The 16786-nt window shown below is 41.6% G+C and overlaps 2 protein-coding genes across 3 annotated transcripts; one reads left to right on the top strand and one right to left on the bottom strand.

Annotated features, from left to right (window-relative positions):
* The first annotated feature begins 2653 nt into the window (after positions 1–2653).
* LOC123410723 (NLR family CARD domain-containing protein 3) lies at positions 2654–10116 on the top strand. Of its 2 annotated transcripts, none has more exons than XM_045103659.1 (17): positions 2654–3061; positions 4604–4810; positions 4929–4987; positions 5095–5232; positions 5634–5708; positions 5837–5920; positions 6041–6102; positions 6237–6306; positions 6921–6996; positions 7089–7219; positions 8628–8687; positions 8882–8956; positions 9033–9137; positions 9224–9319; positions 9394–9474; positions 9551–9652; positions 9730–10116. In XM_045103659.1, the coding sequence occupies exons 1-17, from the start codon at positions 2740–2742 to the stop codon at positions 9796–9798; spliced, it is 1812 nt and encodes a 603-aa protein (XP_044959594.1). In that variant the 5' UTR covers positions 2654–2739; the 3' UTR covers positions 9799–10116. The 2 variants fall into 2 exon arrangements, with proteins under 2 accessions (XP_044959594.1, XP_044959595.1); XM_045103660.1 differs by having other exon boundaries at positions 3044–3061; positions 4597–4810.
* A 4846-nt stretch (positions 10117–14962) lies between these two features.
* Positions 14963–16259, bottom strand: LOC123406949 (putative xyloglucan endotransglucosylase/hydrolase protein 1). Its single transcript, XM_045099968.1, has 3 exons — positions 15990–16259; positions 15649–15854; positions 14963–15541 (listed from the first exon to the last, which is right to left on the bottom strand). The coding sequence occupies exons 1-3, from the start codon at positions 16257–16259 to the stop codon at positions 15145–15147; spliced, it is 873 nt and encodes a 290-aa protein (XP_044955903.1). The 3' UTR covers positions 14963–15144.
* Between the last annotated feature and the right edge of the window lie 527 nt (positions 16260–16786).

Genomic DNA, 16786 nt, shown 5'->3' with positions numbered 1-16786 from the left:
CCCAAAGGTCTTACTTGGCTTAAACACTAACTAAATCAAGTTGAATCAATTACTTTCAATGAATAATTTGAACATAAACTCACAATTCACCGGACCCCAACAAGCACATCGCAAACATTACATCGAATAGGTCTCGGAAGACATCATTGTATTGAAGACCAAATTGTAGAGAGAGAGGGAGGGAGGAAGGGAGGGAGGGAGAGAGAGAGGGAGAGGGAGAGAGGGGGAGAGAGAGAGAGAGAGAGAGAGAGAGAGAGATCTAGCTAGAGCTATAGACCTGTATGTCTTGTAGGAACTACTCACACATCATGTGGGAGGCAACAAGGTTGATGAAGATGGCCTCCGTGATGGATCACCCCTCCGACAGAGTACCGACAAAGGACTCCAGATGGGATCGTGAAAGAACGGAGACTTGCGATGACGAAAAATTTGTTTCGAGTGTGCTCCTAGGGTTTTTATGATATTTGGGAATTTATAGGACAGAGGCGGTGTAGGGGACCCACAAAGACGCCACAAGGGCATAGGGTGTGCCCTACCACCTTGAGCGCCCCCTGCCCTTGTCGCTACCTCGTGCGGCGTGTGGTCTTCCTTCGAAGCTCACAGTTCTTCTTTTGATCCAGAAAAAATTGTCAAAAAGTTTTGTCGCGTTTGTACTCTGTTTGGTATAGATTTTCTCGAAAACCAAAAACACACAAATTTTCACACATCTCACCCTTTTGGCCAAAAAACCCTAAAAAGTGATGGCGACAACACACATGTGACTTTGATGGTGGTGCTAGTTGAGCACCCGGTCTCGATACCGGGGATGAAAGCCTAGGTCTGACCCAAATTGATTATACCGGACAATAACAAAGTTTTTCTTACGTCATTACTTTTGTTGAAGGCGTTGATTGAATACGTTCAAACTGATTGTTAGGTAAAAACTTGAATTTTTTCATTTGTGCTTGGATTCAGTAACGATGGCTCTTAACCGTCGCTCCCTTCCTAAATAGATTGCTTTTGAAAAACCTCATCATTTATGATGTCATGAGATGGTTGGTGCGAATACGATCAATCATAGATCAGATTGCTTTGGCGCCATTTTATTCTTTCTCACCGACGCATAGCTTTCGTCTAATGACTTCGGGTCGTGTTTTACGTGTTGATTGTATGCATCCTAACCATATAGAGGCCTGATATTTATATTTTATCAATATCTATACCTACTAATAAAGGAAATAGGTATTCTTAGTCCGTCATGTTATTTTATGAAAAAATCCTGATATTTCTAACATTAAACCGAAGTACATATTAAATGTTTTTTTAAAATTCTCATATCTTCTAAACCGTAGCTTCAAATTTAACATGTTATATGGGAAACGCTATGCGTCCGTCGGATGATTTTTAAAAATTATCCGTCACCTAGCTAGCCGTCGGATGCCGATCTAACGCCCCCGCATCCCCGCCGCATGGTCAGTAGTTATTTTCTGAAACGACGCTCGAGTTGCGAAAACTTTTGCTTTGTTGCAAGAAATAAACTTTGGATCTGTTAATTCCTGAAACAACGGTCGAGTTTGAGAAACAATTTACTTGTTGCAGAATTTTTTTTCTTCGTCTTTCTGTAACATAGGTATTTTTACGGAATAATTTTTTGCAACAACGATCGAGTTTCAGGAATTTTTGCAACGAAAGTCACGTTGTAGCCGGGATCCATGCTCAACGGAGAGTCGGACGCGCGAGCAGGGACGCATCTCCAATGAGGCAGAGAAGCTCCCCGGCGACGGGAGCTCGCCGACGTCCGCGCCGCACACCTCCTCGTTCGCCGCGCGAGGTGGGGATCTGGCGATCCGCGTGAGGTGGGGATCCGGCGAGGGGCTGGATCTCGTCGGCAAGGTGGGGATCCGGCGAGCTGGCGAGGACCGACGGCGGCGGCGGTTCGCCGGACTCCGGCAGTCTCGTCCCCGGTAGCAGAGGAGCCATGACGAGGAACCTGGAGTGCTCCAGCTTCAGCCCCCGTTCCTGAAACAACGCCCCAGTTTCTGAAATAACGAGCCAGTTTCGGGAAATGGTTCGTGATCGAGGCGAGAACTAATGGACGAGCGGGCGGCGGATGAATCAACCGGATCAGCCGATGGGATGTAATCTTTTCCCATGTTATATACGGATTTTGATTAGAAAAATATGTAGAATATGAATATGATGTTATTTTACCTGTTAACCATTTTAAAAATATTATCTAGGATGCAATTTTAATTAATAATGTATTATCCGTCTTTCTTTCGTATCGATACTGATTTGGATTGTGAATGAACATCTCAGCAAAATCAGGATTAGAGACGAAATTGAAGATCACTTAACCGTATTAACTCTACATGCAAGCCATATTTAAATAGAAGACCTGCGAAATCTTGAATTGCGTTTTTGTAGTCTAAGAATCTTTGTTTGGCTCGTACCTACAAATACTCAAACAATAGACCACATTTTGTAAATTAAAAGTGTGTGGTATTCTTTTTCCCGTTGCAACGCACGGACCTTTTCCTAGTTTATTTTAAACCAATAAAATTCACACATTTGTGAGAGAAAAAATAGTACTCCAACTCCTGGTCCCTGCGATGTCGCAATTCACTAGCGAGACCGGGTAAAATTCGAAACCTGACCCAGCGTAATCCACAACCTTACCCTCTCTGCCCCAGAAGGGAAGAAAGCTCTCTCCCCTCCCAAAACCCCGTCCACATCTCCGGCGGACACCATCCGCATCCAATGGAGTCCTCCCTCCTCCTCTCCTCCGCCCGCCCCCTCAAGCCCTCCCTCGTCGCGCCCACCTTCGCCCATCGACGCTGCTCCTCCTTCGGCCCGAAGCCTCTGCCTCGGCGCCTCCCCTCCCTGCCGCCGCGCGCCGCGTCCGAGGCGTTCGACGGAATTCACAGCCAGGACAAGCCCCCCGGGGTCGGGCGCGGGGGCGCGCGCCGGAGATCCTACCGCGAGGAGCAAGGGGAGCCCGTCGCGCGCCCCTTGGGTGCGGGAGCGGGGGGCATCACTCGCTACATCGCCCCGGCCGGGGCGTTGCTCGCGCTGAGCTTTGGTATAGCCTGACTGTTTCCTCCTCACGCCGCACCAATTTTTTTTTATCTTCCAGTTTCCCAATTTCTAATAGTTGAGCTGGACAGTCATCTTATCATCACTGAGTTATGCCCTGTACCTGCCCCCTACTTAGCACATATCCTGCGAAATGCTCTTGACATGTTGAATTGTTGATGCGTAGTGTTCCTTAGAATATGTGCAGAGTGTAGGCCAGCCGATAGCATGTCTTCCTAGCTTCCGCGCTTTTTCCGGAAATGAGTGAAAGCCCCTGACCTATGCATCGGTTGATGCACACAACCATCTTTATTGCAAATTTGTCGATCCTTACAAGCAGGAACTAAGAAAGACCACTGAAAAAAATAGCGCGCTATACCGCCGCTAATAGCACGCTATACCGTATACAGAATTGACTCGCTAAATTGATCAATGTACAATGTCTCGCTAATAGCATATTTTCAGGGACGACGCTATTTTGTGTAGCGCGCTATTTTTTCCATTGAGAAAGACAGACTCCCAAAGACCACAACTGCGAATGGTTACATGATACAACTTATGCACCGCTAATCCTATTACTGGACCGGGACTCCCATCTTCGAGTGGCTACAGTTACAGACTAGAGAATCCCACGCCTACACACACTGCAGTAAGCACCACGTTCAGTTCCTATGTGTAGCCATATGAATAACCCGCAGGAGGGCTTTTTTTGTTAAAAATAATATCATGACACACACGCGGCACCTGGATTTGAGTCTTTAGTTGTCTATTTACCCCTGGTATCCAATTCCCAAACATATTCAAGATGATAGCTGGCAGTGTTAAGTTGAAGGCCACAAAAATGATCTGCCATATGAGACGAGCGGAGAAAAAAAGAGAGAAGATGTTGAATTGTTTCATCCTTATTGCAACAGCAGCACTTTTTGTTACCATTCCAATTGCGCTTGGCTAGATTGTCTGTTGTTCAAACTTCAAACTACCCCTCCACATAGCTGCCAAGTGAGCTCTTAGAGCGTGTTTGATTCGCTTCCTCACTCCGTGATGCCTCGCCTGAAGCTTGCCTGAGATCTAGCTCTGTTTGTTTGGTTGAAGCCCTGAAAAAAATAGTCCAAGCCTGGCCTGGATCGCCCAGGCAGGTGATTAGCCTGCCAGGCATCCGTTCCTGGTAGCCTGGGCGACGTCCGATGTTAGCCTGGAGCTAATCTGAGCGAGTTTGACATGGTTATGGACTGACACAGTCTACTTCCGAATATTTTAATCCATAAATATTTCCCAGGCCAGGACATGATCCAAACACATACTAGTCCAGGACTCCAGGGAGCGTGACCAGGCCAGGTAATTCGTATTCGATGTGCCTGGCCAGGCAGCGATTTTATCCAGGCATGCAGCCCAGGGCAGCAACCAAACTGACCCTTAATCTTAACGGGACCTTACTACACATGTACGTTGTCTGGGATGCAAAGTTCATAATCTGCTGACATTTTGTTGTACATCTTGTTTCGAAAGTTGTTATCTGGAACGGCTACTAATTCTCTGTTTCAGAGGACAGTCATTTGGAAGGTGGTTGAGAATTTCCTCCCTCCAAAGAGAAAGGATCAGAATTCTGGAGAACCTATGTCTTCTGGGGTCACATGGTCCTTTGCTGCCGGCTCCAATTTGTCAACATCTACAAGCATTAAAGCTCAAAAGGAGTCGAAGAAAAATCTAAACAAGTTTTATAAGGAACTTCGTACACTGAAAACCGTTAACATGGCAGGTATCTCAGCAAACTGAAGTTACAATATTTTACTAGGAAATGCGAGCTAAAGGCTCTTGTAAGGCAACTAGTGTGCTATATTATTGCCTTCCTCTTTAATAGTCCAGTTGTTTGGCAGGCCGTCAATTCGGGGATGAGGGACTATTCTTTCTAGCAGAAAGCTTAGCCTATAACAAGGTTAGATATCTAATGAGTGATTGGATCTTATCTGAATGTAAACTTGCATACACACTTTCAGATTTCGTAGTATCTTTGTGAACACCTGTTGTTTTCTTTGTTCCCAGAGTGCTGAAGAGGTGGACTTTTCTGGTAATGCGATAACAGCTGCGGGAATAGAAGCTTTTGATGGCATTCTCCAGATAAACACAGCTTTGAAGACACTCAATTTATCTGGAAATGCCATTGGAGATGAAGGGGCTAAGGTCTTCTCAACCTTCTCATCCCTGCCTTCATTTTGCTATAGTTTGCTTGATGCATCTTCCATTTTGTTCTATAGTTTGCCTGATGCATACCATGCAAATCATATATTATGTTCTGATTTTGTGCTCTAAAATTACAGAGTAAATAGCTTTGCTATTAGTTATTTTGACTTGTTTTTCCAGGCTGGCCAGTGTTACATGATAATTCCGTCATATGTTTTCCATTATGATTGTTCGCATCCTTGCCTAACTGGAGGTTTTCACCTCATGTTAGTTTCAAATATTGAAGTATGATTTCATTAGCAGCAAATGTAACCTTGGCATGCAAATTTATAAGAGATGCAGAACAGTAATTAAATATATTTTAAATTCCCACTGAATGTAACACTCACAAATGCTTACAGTGTCTTTCAGATATATTGATAGAAAACGTAGGCATTCAGAAGCTCTTCCTGAACAGTACAAATATCGGAGATGAGGTTCTTCTCTCTCTCTCCCCCCCTCTCTCTGTGTGTGCGTTTGTGTGTGTGTGTGTGTGTGTGTGTGTGTGTGTGTGTGTGTGTTTACCTCTTGTAATGTAACATCTAACATGTAATCCTTTTTTCAGGGGGCAAAAGCAATTTCAGATCTGCTGAAAAAGAACAAAACAATACGTATTGTACAGCTTAGCAACAATACAATAGAATACAGTGTATGTATAAATATCTACTGAAACAAAAATATTTGCTTGAATCACAAAAGGAGAAAAGGCTTACTATATGATTGCATCCCTGAAGAATTATGATAGCATCCTTTTCTTGTCTTGGAACAGGGTTTTGCAAGTATTGCGGATGCACTTCTTGAGAATAATACACTACGGAGCTTGTATCTCAAGTTAGTCATTCGCAAACCTAGTGCCTTTACCGGTGATGCTATAATGAATAGGCATATTATAAGCTGTGAACAGTTGACATTGTGATTGAATTGATCTTACTAACTAATTGTACACTCTACTTGATGTATTCTAGTGGCAACTATGGTGGTCCTCTTGGTGCATCCAGCCTAGCAAAAGGAGTTGTAGGGAACAAATCTCTCAGGGTACTACTCAATATATTTGATTACGTACTTGCACATTGTTTGGTTATGGGTTCTTTTGTGAGTTGCAATGCTCCCATGGAAACCAGATACTATGCATTCTGCCTATTAAGTCCGGGAGAAGTACATTTTTTAGATGGGTCCAGATATGCTGTGGAACTAATTCGCTCTCCTACATGTTTATGTTCTTTTTCACTGTATCTGTTTTCATTCTTCTCAGGTTTAAAGAATATTGACTGGATTTATCCAAAATACAACTAACTTGGAAATGGAACATATGCTAGAAATGAAAGGATGCATGTGACATCATGGTCATTATACCCATGTTTTGTTTCCAAAATATATGCTTGCAAAACCAGATTAGATAACATATAATAGAAGAAATTTGGTTCAGCAATCCGGAAACTTGTTGTGTATCTGGCAATATGCAATTTATTTATTTTTTGTCAATTTGAAGTCATGCTGTCATGAGGTGATAACCACATAACTCTTTGCCTACCATATATGACCAGAGATCTTAGGATTTTAGATTGATTTGTGAATTTTTCTTTCTTTTTCCTGTGAGTTCTTATTCTTTGGTCCATTTCTGTCATGTTGATTAACCTTGAATTTGTTAGGAACTTCATTTACATGGTAACGGGTTTGGGAACGAGGGATTACGGGTGTTGATGTCTGCATTATCTGCTCACAAAGGTGTCTTTTTGGCTATCCACATTAACTAGCTTGTATTTGGTTGATTGGTTGTAAAAATTTGTAATTCAGTGCTTGTTTTGGCTGACTGACAGGGAAGATAACAGTCTTGGATATTGGCAACAACAACATTACATCAGAAGGTTCTCTCTATGTAGCTGAGTTCATCAAAGTGACAAAGTCTCTACGGTGGCTCAGCCTTTACATGGATGATGTTGGTGACGAGGTAGTATTGTTGATACTGTTTAACATCGTTTTTGTTAGAAGTATTGTGATGTCTACATATAATAGGACTGCTTTAGAACTTTTGGTTGTCAGTTTCATTTTTCTGGAACACATGGAGCTATACATTTTTCATGTCAATATGATCATTTTCAGAAACTTAAAATATGCATATTCCTATGGTTGTTCTTCCTGTCCCTGAATTGAAAAAACCGAGTCGAGTTAGCTGGCATATGATGAAATGAATCTACTACTCTGTTGTGTGCCAAGAGGCTTGATTGAGGAGAGAGAGATGAATTTCGGAAGGAATAGGTTGATTTCTCTTTGTTTGCCTAGAAAGATTTAAGACCTAGCTTTATAGCCACGGTTGAGTACAGATTGTAAATAGCGAATTCAATCTCTAACTGATAACTATCTAATCTATCTGTAAACTTGCTTTTTTATGGAAAAGCCTTCATGGCTAGCTTTATTAAAATTAAACAACACTTACATCGTCTGCTAAATGTTCAAGAATAAATATAGGAGGTGAGTCTAACCACAAGTTTGGTGGATCAACACGTCCATTATAATCTGTAAACTTGTTGATAGCCTTTCTGTAACTAGTTGATAGGCACAGGAGTTGTCTCTCCCAGCAGTGCACCGGCTTTAGGCCCAAGGCCCACATTCTCCATCCATGAGGCCATGACATGCCCACTGTTTCCTTCTGGGAATTGTAGACTAGAAAGTGTACTGTACGGTGAAATCTGATGATGTACATTCCTTTAGTCATTTGGCAGCACGTGGGGCTTGGAAAAATGTGGCCCCGCCCATCACCTTGCATGGGCCTGTCTCCTGTAGCAAGTAATCAAAGGCACCATGGCTTCGCTGTGGATGTGCATCCATGTGATATCACCTTATGGCTGAACTGATGTGAAATTATGAACACTGTTATTGGTACTTTATTTGACATGGACTTTTGAGATGTACTCCCTCCGTTCCTATATATAAGTCTTTTTAGAGATTCCACTACGGACTACATATGGAGCAAAATAAATGAATCTACACTTTAAAGTATGTCTATATACATCCGTATGTAGCCCGTAGTGAAATCTCTAAAAAGACTTATATTTAGGAACGGAGGTAGTAGTTGTTTGGAACTCTGGACTTGTTTATGTTTGAACTCGGGCTTTATGTGTGTTACTGTCTTTCACACGATTGTTGTTTGCTCTGCCTGTCAAGCTGTGTTTGTTGTAGTGCTAGAAGTTAGCAAGTCATTATTCTGTAGTCTTATTGCTTATTAGCTTCTACTCTCACTCTCATTGCATTGAATAGATAATGACAAATACATGATACCTCACATGAGTTCCGTAGCATTACATTTGCGATTGAACTGGATTTTATTGTAGATTAACATGATCTATTTATTTTGCCAGGGAGCTGAAAAGGTGGCAGATGCTCTGAAACAGAACAAAACAATTTCTACTATGGACTTTGTGAGTATTATTTGTAGTTTTTTTTACCATTGACACCAATAATATCAGATATTTAAGTTTACATTATTACCACACATTCCTAAAAAGAGTCATATTACCACATAATCTCAGAATAAGGTTGCATGTTGAAACTATTAGTTCCCCTGAAGTTTTTGTCATTAGCACAAGAGCTCTGAAGTTCCTTTATGTTTCAGGGTGGTAATAACATTCACTCTAGAGGGGTAACTGCAATAGCTGAAACTTTGAAGGAGAATGAAGTGCTGACAACAGTAAGTAAACATATCATCCAAACCATTTTATTGCACAAAATAAGGCACTTCCACTGATTCAGAATGTTATCTGTAGCTGGAGTTGAGTTATAATCCAATTGGACCAGAGGGGGTAAAGGCTTTGTGCGATGTTCTCAAGTTCAACGGCAAACTCCAAACCCTTAAGCTTGGTTGGTGCCAGGTAATCTTCAGAACTTAATCGAATTGTAGATGCAGATTTAAGTATTCTTGAATCTTGCCTCCTCAGCCAAGTTGTTTATCCTGCAGATAGGTGTGTCAGGTGCAGAGTTCATTGCTGATTGTTTGAAGTATAACACAACATTGTCGACATTGGATTTGCGGGCCAATGGGCTTGGGGATGATGTATGTGTAACCGCTGGTACATGTTCCTTAAACTATATGATCCATGCATTTTGACTCTTTTCCTATTCCTGAAGGGTGCTATCTGCTTGGCGCGAAGTCTGAAGATAATCAATGAATCCTTGAAATCACTTGACCTTGGTTTTAATGAGATTAGAGTAAGAAATACAGTTTTCAGGGTGTCAGCTATTGGCATATCTCCACTATGCTCAAAATCCTTTAAACTTGTGGCAGGATGATGGAGCATTTGCGTTGGCACAAGCACTCAAGGCCAATGAAGATCTTGCGGTCACATCATTAATGCTCGCTAACAACTTCTTTGGTAAATTTGGACAGGTTAGTTTCCTTACCAGTTTGTCCGTTTATGGTGGCACATTTGAAGTCAGGTTGCCGATTTATTTGAGTCAATACAGGTTGCTCTGACCGAGGCACGGGATCATGTATACGAGATGAGCGGAAAGGAAATAGACATTTATTATTAGTACAATTGGTTTCTCTTGCACTGTAGCTGCTAACCAATGGTTCAGCTTGCCGGTGCAATGCGTGCTTTCTGCACAGTTGTCTGTGTAATTGAGGCTTTTGGGCATTACTCAGGTAGATCAAAGGAAATGGGGGAAGAGCATGGTTCATGCTTTTCCATACAAATTTTGGTAAACTACTTGACTGTAGTTTAATCATTCAGCTGTATATATATGCAATTTTTCAAAGGCACACCACTCTTATTGGCTGTAATGGACCATATCCTTCATTTCAGGTATGGATTTTGGCTAATTAGTACCAAATTCCGCCAGTTTTTTTTATTGACTCTGGTTGTCATTTGTCGTACATATATAACTTATTTATTCTGGAATCATACGGTCACTTTCGTACCAAGTAGAGTCATCTTCAAGCCTGATGATTTTGTTATGGAGTCATCGGGGATGAAACATCTCTGGTCTTGTAAGTGTATACACCTCTGTCTCGTTTACATTCAACCCCACAATTTCTACCACATGACCACACAAAGATTCATGTGGTACATTTCAAATTTACAATATCATCTATGCTCAATCGGATTCACTGAGCTCATCTTCTGTTATGTTGTGTCGGAGACTATAATAACCTGATCACTTTGTGTTGGGCATTCCCTAGATTTTCTGAATGGAAATGCATTTTTTTCTTCTTCTGGAAAAGGTGGGCATGTAAAGGATGGGGCAATATCAGTTCTTGGACACTTGACTTGTAGTGACACTACTAAATTTTACTACTGTTTCAGTTTAATAGTAGGAGATATGGAGTAAAATGGCATTTTTGCCCTTGGAACCGAACTGGGATCACTGTTGGTCGTGGATGTAAAACCATTTTAGCTTTAGAACAGAGAGGACAGGATGTCGTTTTTGTCCATGGGGACGAACTAAGCATATAGGTCATTGCCCTTGAGAGGATATATCTGTTGCTTATACATATGTTGTTTCCGTGCTACCTAAGAACAAATGCATAATCTGAAAGTTCTTGATTTTTTTGAAAACCTTATACACGAGGCATCTGCCATGACACAAGACCGACTTTTATTCACAGCTCGATGAAAAAAGAATAGGTAAATCCAACTGTGGATGGTACACAATTTGAATAGTATATGTTTGATACTATTCACATTTTAATTTTTCATTTTTTTTTGTTTCTTGATCGATCAAATTTTGAAACGAAATGTTTGGACAATGGTAGACATTTTTTTGCGAGAGATGGGCACTGGTAGATGCATACTGATCCCTGTATTCAGAGGTAATAGCACCAGAAGTCCTACAACTTGTTCAAGATGTGATATTTTAGTCCTACAACTTGTAAAATGACCATACCCAGCCCTACAACTTGCATATGAGGTGTAAATTTAGTCCATAGGCAATCACAGCCTGCCAACTGGACCGGGCAGGTCAGCTCATGTCTATTTGCAAAGATCCCCCTGCACTAATGCTGAATTAATCTGTAGTCCACCGTCGGCAGCACCATGCAGGCAAGCTCCGTCTTCTTCCTCATCGGCGCCAGCCTATGCGCGGGGCCGTCAACATCGTCATGCTCATCATCGGCCGCATGAGCCTTGGCGTCGGCTTCGGCAACCAGGTCGCGCCGCTCTTCCTCTCCGAGATCGCGCCCCCGTGCACTCGACATGGATTGTGCGTTATTTCAATTTTTTCCCAAGGAAAGTGTGTTTTTAGATTTTTTTGAGGTTGCTTTTTTAAAGAGAGTGGATCGTACATAGAAGTGTTGAAATTAATTGCGCTAGGCCCATTAATAACTCAAATGCGACTAGCCCACCACCCATGGTGTTTCTGCGAGTAAATCATTTTCTTCTGCAAAAGAAAAGTAAATCATATATATATCAGTCAGCTAAGAATTGAAAGAGACGGTCCAACATGTTATAATGCAGTGAACCAACCTTTGCTTGGAAGGTTAGAAGGATAATGATATTTTCAGTCCACCAAAGTTTAAATCCTGGTGGTTGCGTTATTTCTGGATTTATTTTATAATTTTTGGCGATATGTTTTCAGTGAGAGGAGACGTTTTCATCGATTACGAGGCGTCTACGATGACTTCGTAAATCTCAAGATGATATGTCGACCCAGTCTTTCCAAGATGCTCATAGGGGTAGGATGTGTGTGTGCGTGTTCATAAAGGTGAGTGTACGTGCGTTTATATAAACGTTTGCGTTTGTACTGTGTTAAAAAACATGTTATAATGCAATTATATATACTAAAGCCGCAGCGATCCCTTTTCCTGGTTCTTTGACTTTTTTTTGCCATTTACTGTTCATTTTTACAGAGATGTCAACATCAATAAACAGTAATTTGATTTTCTTTGAATCCACTGTTTATTTACGTGTCAGTTAATAGTAATCACGTTGTAAATAAATACACGTTTTTGAACAGTGTTTTAAAAGAAAAAAAGGTGATTTCTTACGTACAAAAAACATGATAATCATTAGTATTTGTGAATAATACCATTTATTATTCTTGTAAAACATATTATTTATGAACAATATTCATAAAAATGGCTTCTTTTTACGTATTGTATATCATCATAGGTATTTGCATTTCTAAAAAGAGATCTTTTATGTATATTTTATTACCCTCTTATACGTACAAGTACTTCGATATTATTATTATTTTTATTGCTTAGTAAATTGTCTATGGGTTTCCTTTAATACAATTATACCTTGCTATTTTTAGACTTATATATAGATAATTCCTAAAGTGAAACACACAAATCTAATGAAATACTTAAATACGCAGATTAAAAAATAAATCAAATAAATACCAATTTAGTAACTTAGTTTGATCTAATCTATATACATATTATCTAACAATTAATTTTACGTAATGGCCTTGCTCTTTGATAATAAGGTGATCATTTTTCCACTCCAATATTACACGAAGCCAAAATCTGAAAAAATATCGCATCTTGGGTGTCAACCTTCTTTTGTTGTTTAAAATGGTATTCTCAATTATTTTTCATTACATTCATTCTTATGGATTGTTGCCTCAAGATTTATTTTTCTCTAACGGTTTCAATGAGATCTCATTTTAAGAGAACAGTAAAACTAATAAATTGAAACAGATAACCCAAATAAACCGAAACACTATTTTCAAAACAGACACTTCGTATGCAACAATGCTTCATGTGACCAGTGATTCCATGCCCACTGAATAAACTGAAATATATCTATATCCATAAAAAAACTTTATACATAAACTGTAAACCGGAATAATACCAACACATTGCATCCGCGTAAGCAATAATCCGACGAAAATACAAAAGGAAAAACTTGAGTTTTTCTATGATTAACAATTATTTTCCTTCTTTTTATTTTTTGTATTACCTACTATTGCATTATTATCTATTAAAGCTCTACAACCACTATGATCGTTGCCAACCCCACCGTCTTTCGCTCACCATGTACGATAATAGAAATCTCACTCTATCAGCATTTCTCACATGTACAAAAAAACACCTTTGATGCTGCTGATTCTAACATTGTTCGCCTGCTAAAACTCTCAAATGAATACTACAAAGATATGACATACCATATATAAATATAATACGCAGAGATCATGCATGAAGAAGCCCCTAGCACTGAGATAAGAAACAATAACATTTAGAAATAATATAACACTGATTCACTTCTCTTATTGAATATCGTCAGGTCTCACATGTTAAAGAAATTCCACAAGGACAAAAAAAGGAGAAACACTACTGATTTACCATATAAAGGCTAAAAAAAGATTTCAATTTGTTGCACCGTATTTAGAATGATTTGTTTTGTACCTCGCCTGTACTATTTAACTCTTTGCCATCAATAAATCACGATTAATTCAAAACTTCAATCGCATGATCCTTAAAACGCTTTCATTCTATTAAGAACATGAAATGGACTTCACCGGGAATGGCCTTTGTCGCTCTATACAAAAAACAAGTCAAGCATCACTACACGTACAGACAAAAGAACAACTACAATGGATTTAAACGTGTTATAAATAACTTTATTACACCAGTAAATCGTGCCAAAACGAAACTACACCTCCTTTCCGTCCTATAACCCCCCCTCCCCCCTCCAAAAATCCAACCAGCTAAACATGAAAAAGATTACATGCATGCAATAAAAATAAAATTGAAGTACTTATTCAAAATATAAATATGAGAGTTCGACGGGCGCGGCGTGCGCCGCGCATCTTCGCCGCTAGTTATTGAATATTCCTACTAGATATTGCTGAGGACATCCATTCGTTGTGATTTTCTTTTTGAAACTACATCCATTCGTTATGACTAGCAAAAGAGCCCGTGCGTTGCAATGGAAGAGAAAAACACACACACTCTGAACGCAATATATTTTCACATGGCATCACATTTATGTTGCCGACAATGGCCTCATTGCTCACACAACGAAAACGCGTTTGAATGTACAGTCACTCGGAATAAGATGAGAAATTTGTTGTTTCTCCCCACGAGATTTTCCAAAGGTGTGCATGTATGGTAACGATGTTTTCTTTTCTCTTAATTTGGTTTTAATTTAATGGATGTTTATTGCAATTCGTATCGTCGCCGGAAAGAGAGAAAAAAAGGACCGTGCACTATAGATTAATTTTGCATCAAAAATAATATTTAAGAAGTATTCAACATCTAAAAATAACATCCTATTTAAATTCTACACATTGTTTCAATCAAATTTCATATATAACATGTTAAAATTGGAGTTACGGTTTAAAAGATATGGATAATTTTGTTTTAGATAAAATGTGGATTGATTAACTGAAAATCAGTTTTTTTTGTTAAACGAAAAAAACATTTCGGCTGTCTTAAATACGGAGGGCGGGTTGATTACCTGAAACATCAGGAAGTTTTCTGAAAATGCAAAAAAAAAGAGGTTCGGCTGTGAATAAAAAATGAACTGCGGGTTAATTATTGAAAAAAACAGGGGCTTTTCTATAAAATAGCCACGACGGACAGAAGCCATCGATGCTTTATTATTAGGAAGAGATTATGCTTGCTTCCCGTGCATGATCATCTTAACTTGAAAATCGATCTGATCCAACCTAGTAGTAGGCTAAGCAATAGCTAGTATCATGCATGTCAACTAAACAATTTCGACGAGGTGACATAGAATTAAATGAAGAGAGGGTTCAATATCATATTATGATACCGTACCATATTAAATGATGTGTTATTATGTGTCTTGCATGACAATAAATGAATTATCTTATGATACTAACATATCATAATATGCATTACGGATGTTGTATCATACATTAGTATCATATGCATAATATTAATATATGATACTAGCCATTACAACCAGTCTAAGTAGTGTAGCTGCACTCGACCGGCAGCTTGCCGTTCTGGAACCGATCCTTGTCGGCGCAGTAGTCGTAGTTCATGTACGTCCTCCGCACGTTCTCGTAGGCCGCCTGCTCCCGGACGGACAGCCGCCTGTGCCTGCGGGCGTTCCACCACAGGTCCGTCGAGTCGCACGGCGTCGAGCTGGCGTTGTCGCAGGCGTCGACGTCGAAGCCCCGGAACCCCGCCGTGAAGGGCGCGCGGCCCCAGTCGATCTTGGTCCTGCCGCCGTCCGTCGCCCAGTCGGAGCCGTCCCACAGGCTCGCCCGCACGGCCATCCGCTTCGCCGGGAACTCGTACTCCGCCACCTGCCCCGTCAGGTTCCTCAGCACCCGTATCGGCACATCGTCCACCAGTATGCTGCGAATATATTTCGATGCAGGTTGAGAAAATCAAGATGTTTTCTTGGAATTAATGGAGGCATGCATGATGCATGGGGCTAGGTTTTAGGGGGCATACGTACGTACACGAGATGGTAAGGGTTCCAGAGTATCTTGTACTCGTGGAAGTCGGCTGCCGGGTCGAACCACAGGCTCAGCCTCTGCTCCCTATCGCCGTCGCCGTTGACGAAGACGTTGGTCTGGAGGGTGATGTTCTCGCCGTCCACGTTGCCCAGGAACTCGAAGTCCACCTCGTCGCGGTCACTGCCATCGTAAGGTGTTTCCGACGCCAGCTGCATGCATCCATCCATGATACATGCAACGTAAACTCAGTGGTTATAGCTCTGCATGCACAAATTCTAATCAACGAGACCTAGCTACTACGCATGAGCAGCAATCAAGCAAGCACGGATCAGCTAGCGACTCACATAGAAGGCCGTGACGACTCCGGCCGTGTACCCCCCGGGCACCTTGATCCTCATGTGGAAGAACCCCGACCCGTACGTCGACTTGGAGTGGAACCCGGCGCCGGAGTTTCTGTCCATGGTGAGACGGATCTCCGTCCCCTGGTCGACGAGGTGGTAGCCGTCTGCGCCCCACGTCGGCGCGTAGTTGTCGTCGAACACCGCCGCCGTGGCCATGACCGGGAGGAGCACGAGCAGGAGGAGGAGCCATGGCTGCCGCACGCTGGAAGCCATTGCTAGCTAATAGCTTGGCCACGAGATATGTGTGCGCTTGCTCTTGCTTTATACTTGGCCATGTAATATGGAGGTGTGGACTGCGTGTCTAGTGTGCAGGTTAGATTGATTCGACAGGTCCGTCGGCGGGGCTTCTCGATCACGTACTAAGACCATCTACAGCGGACCCTTCAAACCATCAATCGGCCGGATAGGCCGTCCGATCATTGTCCGGTTACAAAATTTTGCTTCTTAAACCAGCCTCAAATGTCCGGTCTAACCAACACCCTCATTTTCAGCCCAAATATACGGTGGTTATGGGGGAGCCTGGGCATGCTCGCCTCCACACTGGCCCGCATCGACCCCACATACATTTGTTCTTATTCGTTGACCGGACCAAACCCTAGCCACGTTACTCCACTCCTCTCCACTCCCATCCATCACCCAAGCTCACCTCTGGCGATCTACGACCTTCTACGGCATGGCCTCCTACGGACCCGACTCCGACCAGTCCGGATCCGTCGACTCGGGAGGTCGTCCCGTACGGA

The sequence above is a fragment of the Hordeum vulgare genome, chromosome 7H (genome assembly GCF_904849725.1).
Source record: "Hordeum vulgare subsp. vulgare chromosome 7H, MorexV3_pseudomolecules_assembly, whole genome shotgun sequence".
NCBI classification, from domain to species: Eukaryota; Viridiplantae; Streptophyta; class Magnoliopsida; order Poales; family Poaceae; genus Hordeum; species Hordeum vulgare.
Note: the sequence above shows the minus strand (reverse complement) of the source record. Positions and strands in the feature narration are given on the sequence as shown.

What these genes read in the sequence shown, in the direction of transcription:
- LOC123410723 (XM_045103659.1), top strand. Translation starts at nt 2,740, where the DNA reads ATGGAGTCCTCCCTCCTCCTCTCCTCCGCCCGCCCCCTCAAGCCCTCC. An exon ending in AGAATGAAGTGCTGACAACA is followed by an intron (nt 8,957 to 9,032) that starts GTAAGTAAACAT and finishes TGTTATCTGTAG; the next exon opens with CTGGAGTTGAGTTATAATCC. An exon ending in TCTTTGGTAAATTTGGACAG is followed by an intron (nt 9,653 to 9,729) that starts GTTAGTTTCCTT and finishes GAGTCAATACAG; the next exon opens with GTTGCTCTGACCGAGGCACG.
- LOC123406949 (XM_045099968.1), bottom strand. Translation starts at nt 16,259, where the DNA reads ATGGCTTCCAGCGTGCGGCAGCCATGGCTCCTCCTCCTGCTCGTGCTC. An exon ending in GAGTCGTCACGGCCTTCTAT is followed by an intron (nt 15,855 to 15,989) that starts GTGAGTCGCTAG and finishes GGATGCATGCAG; the next exon opens with CTGGCGTCGGAAACACCTTA. An exon ending in TGGAACCCTTACCATCTCGT is followed by an intron (nt 15,542 to 15,648) that starts GTACGTACGTAT and finishes ATATATTCGCAG; the next exon opens with CATACTGGTGGACGATGTGC.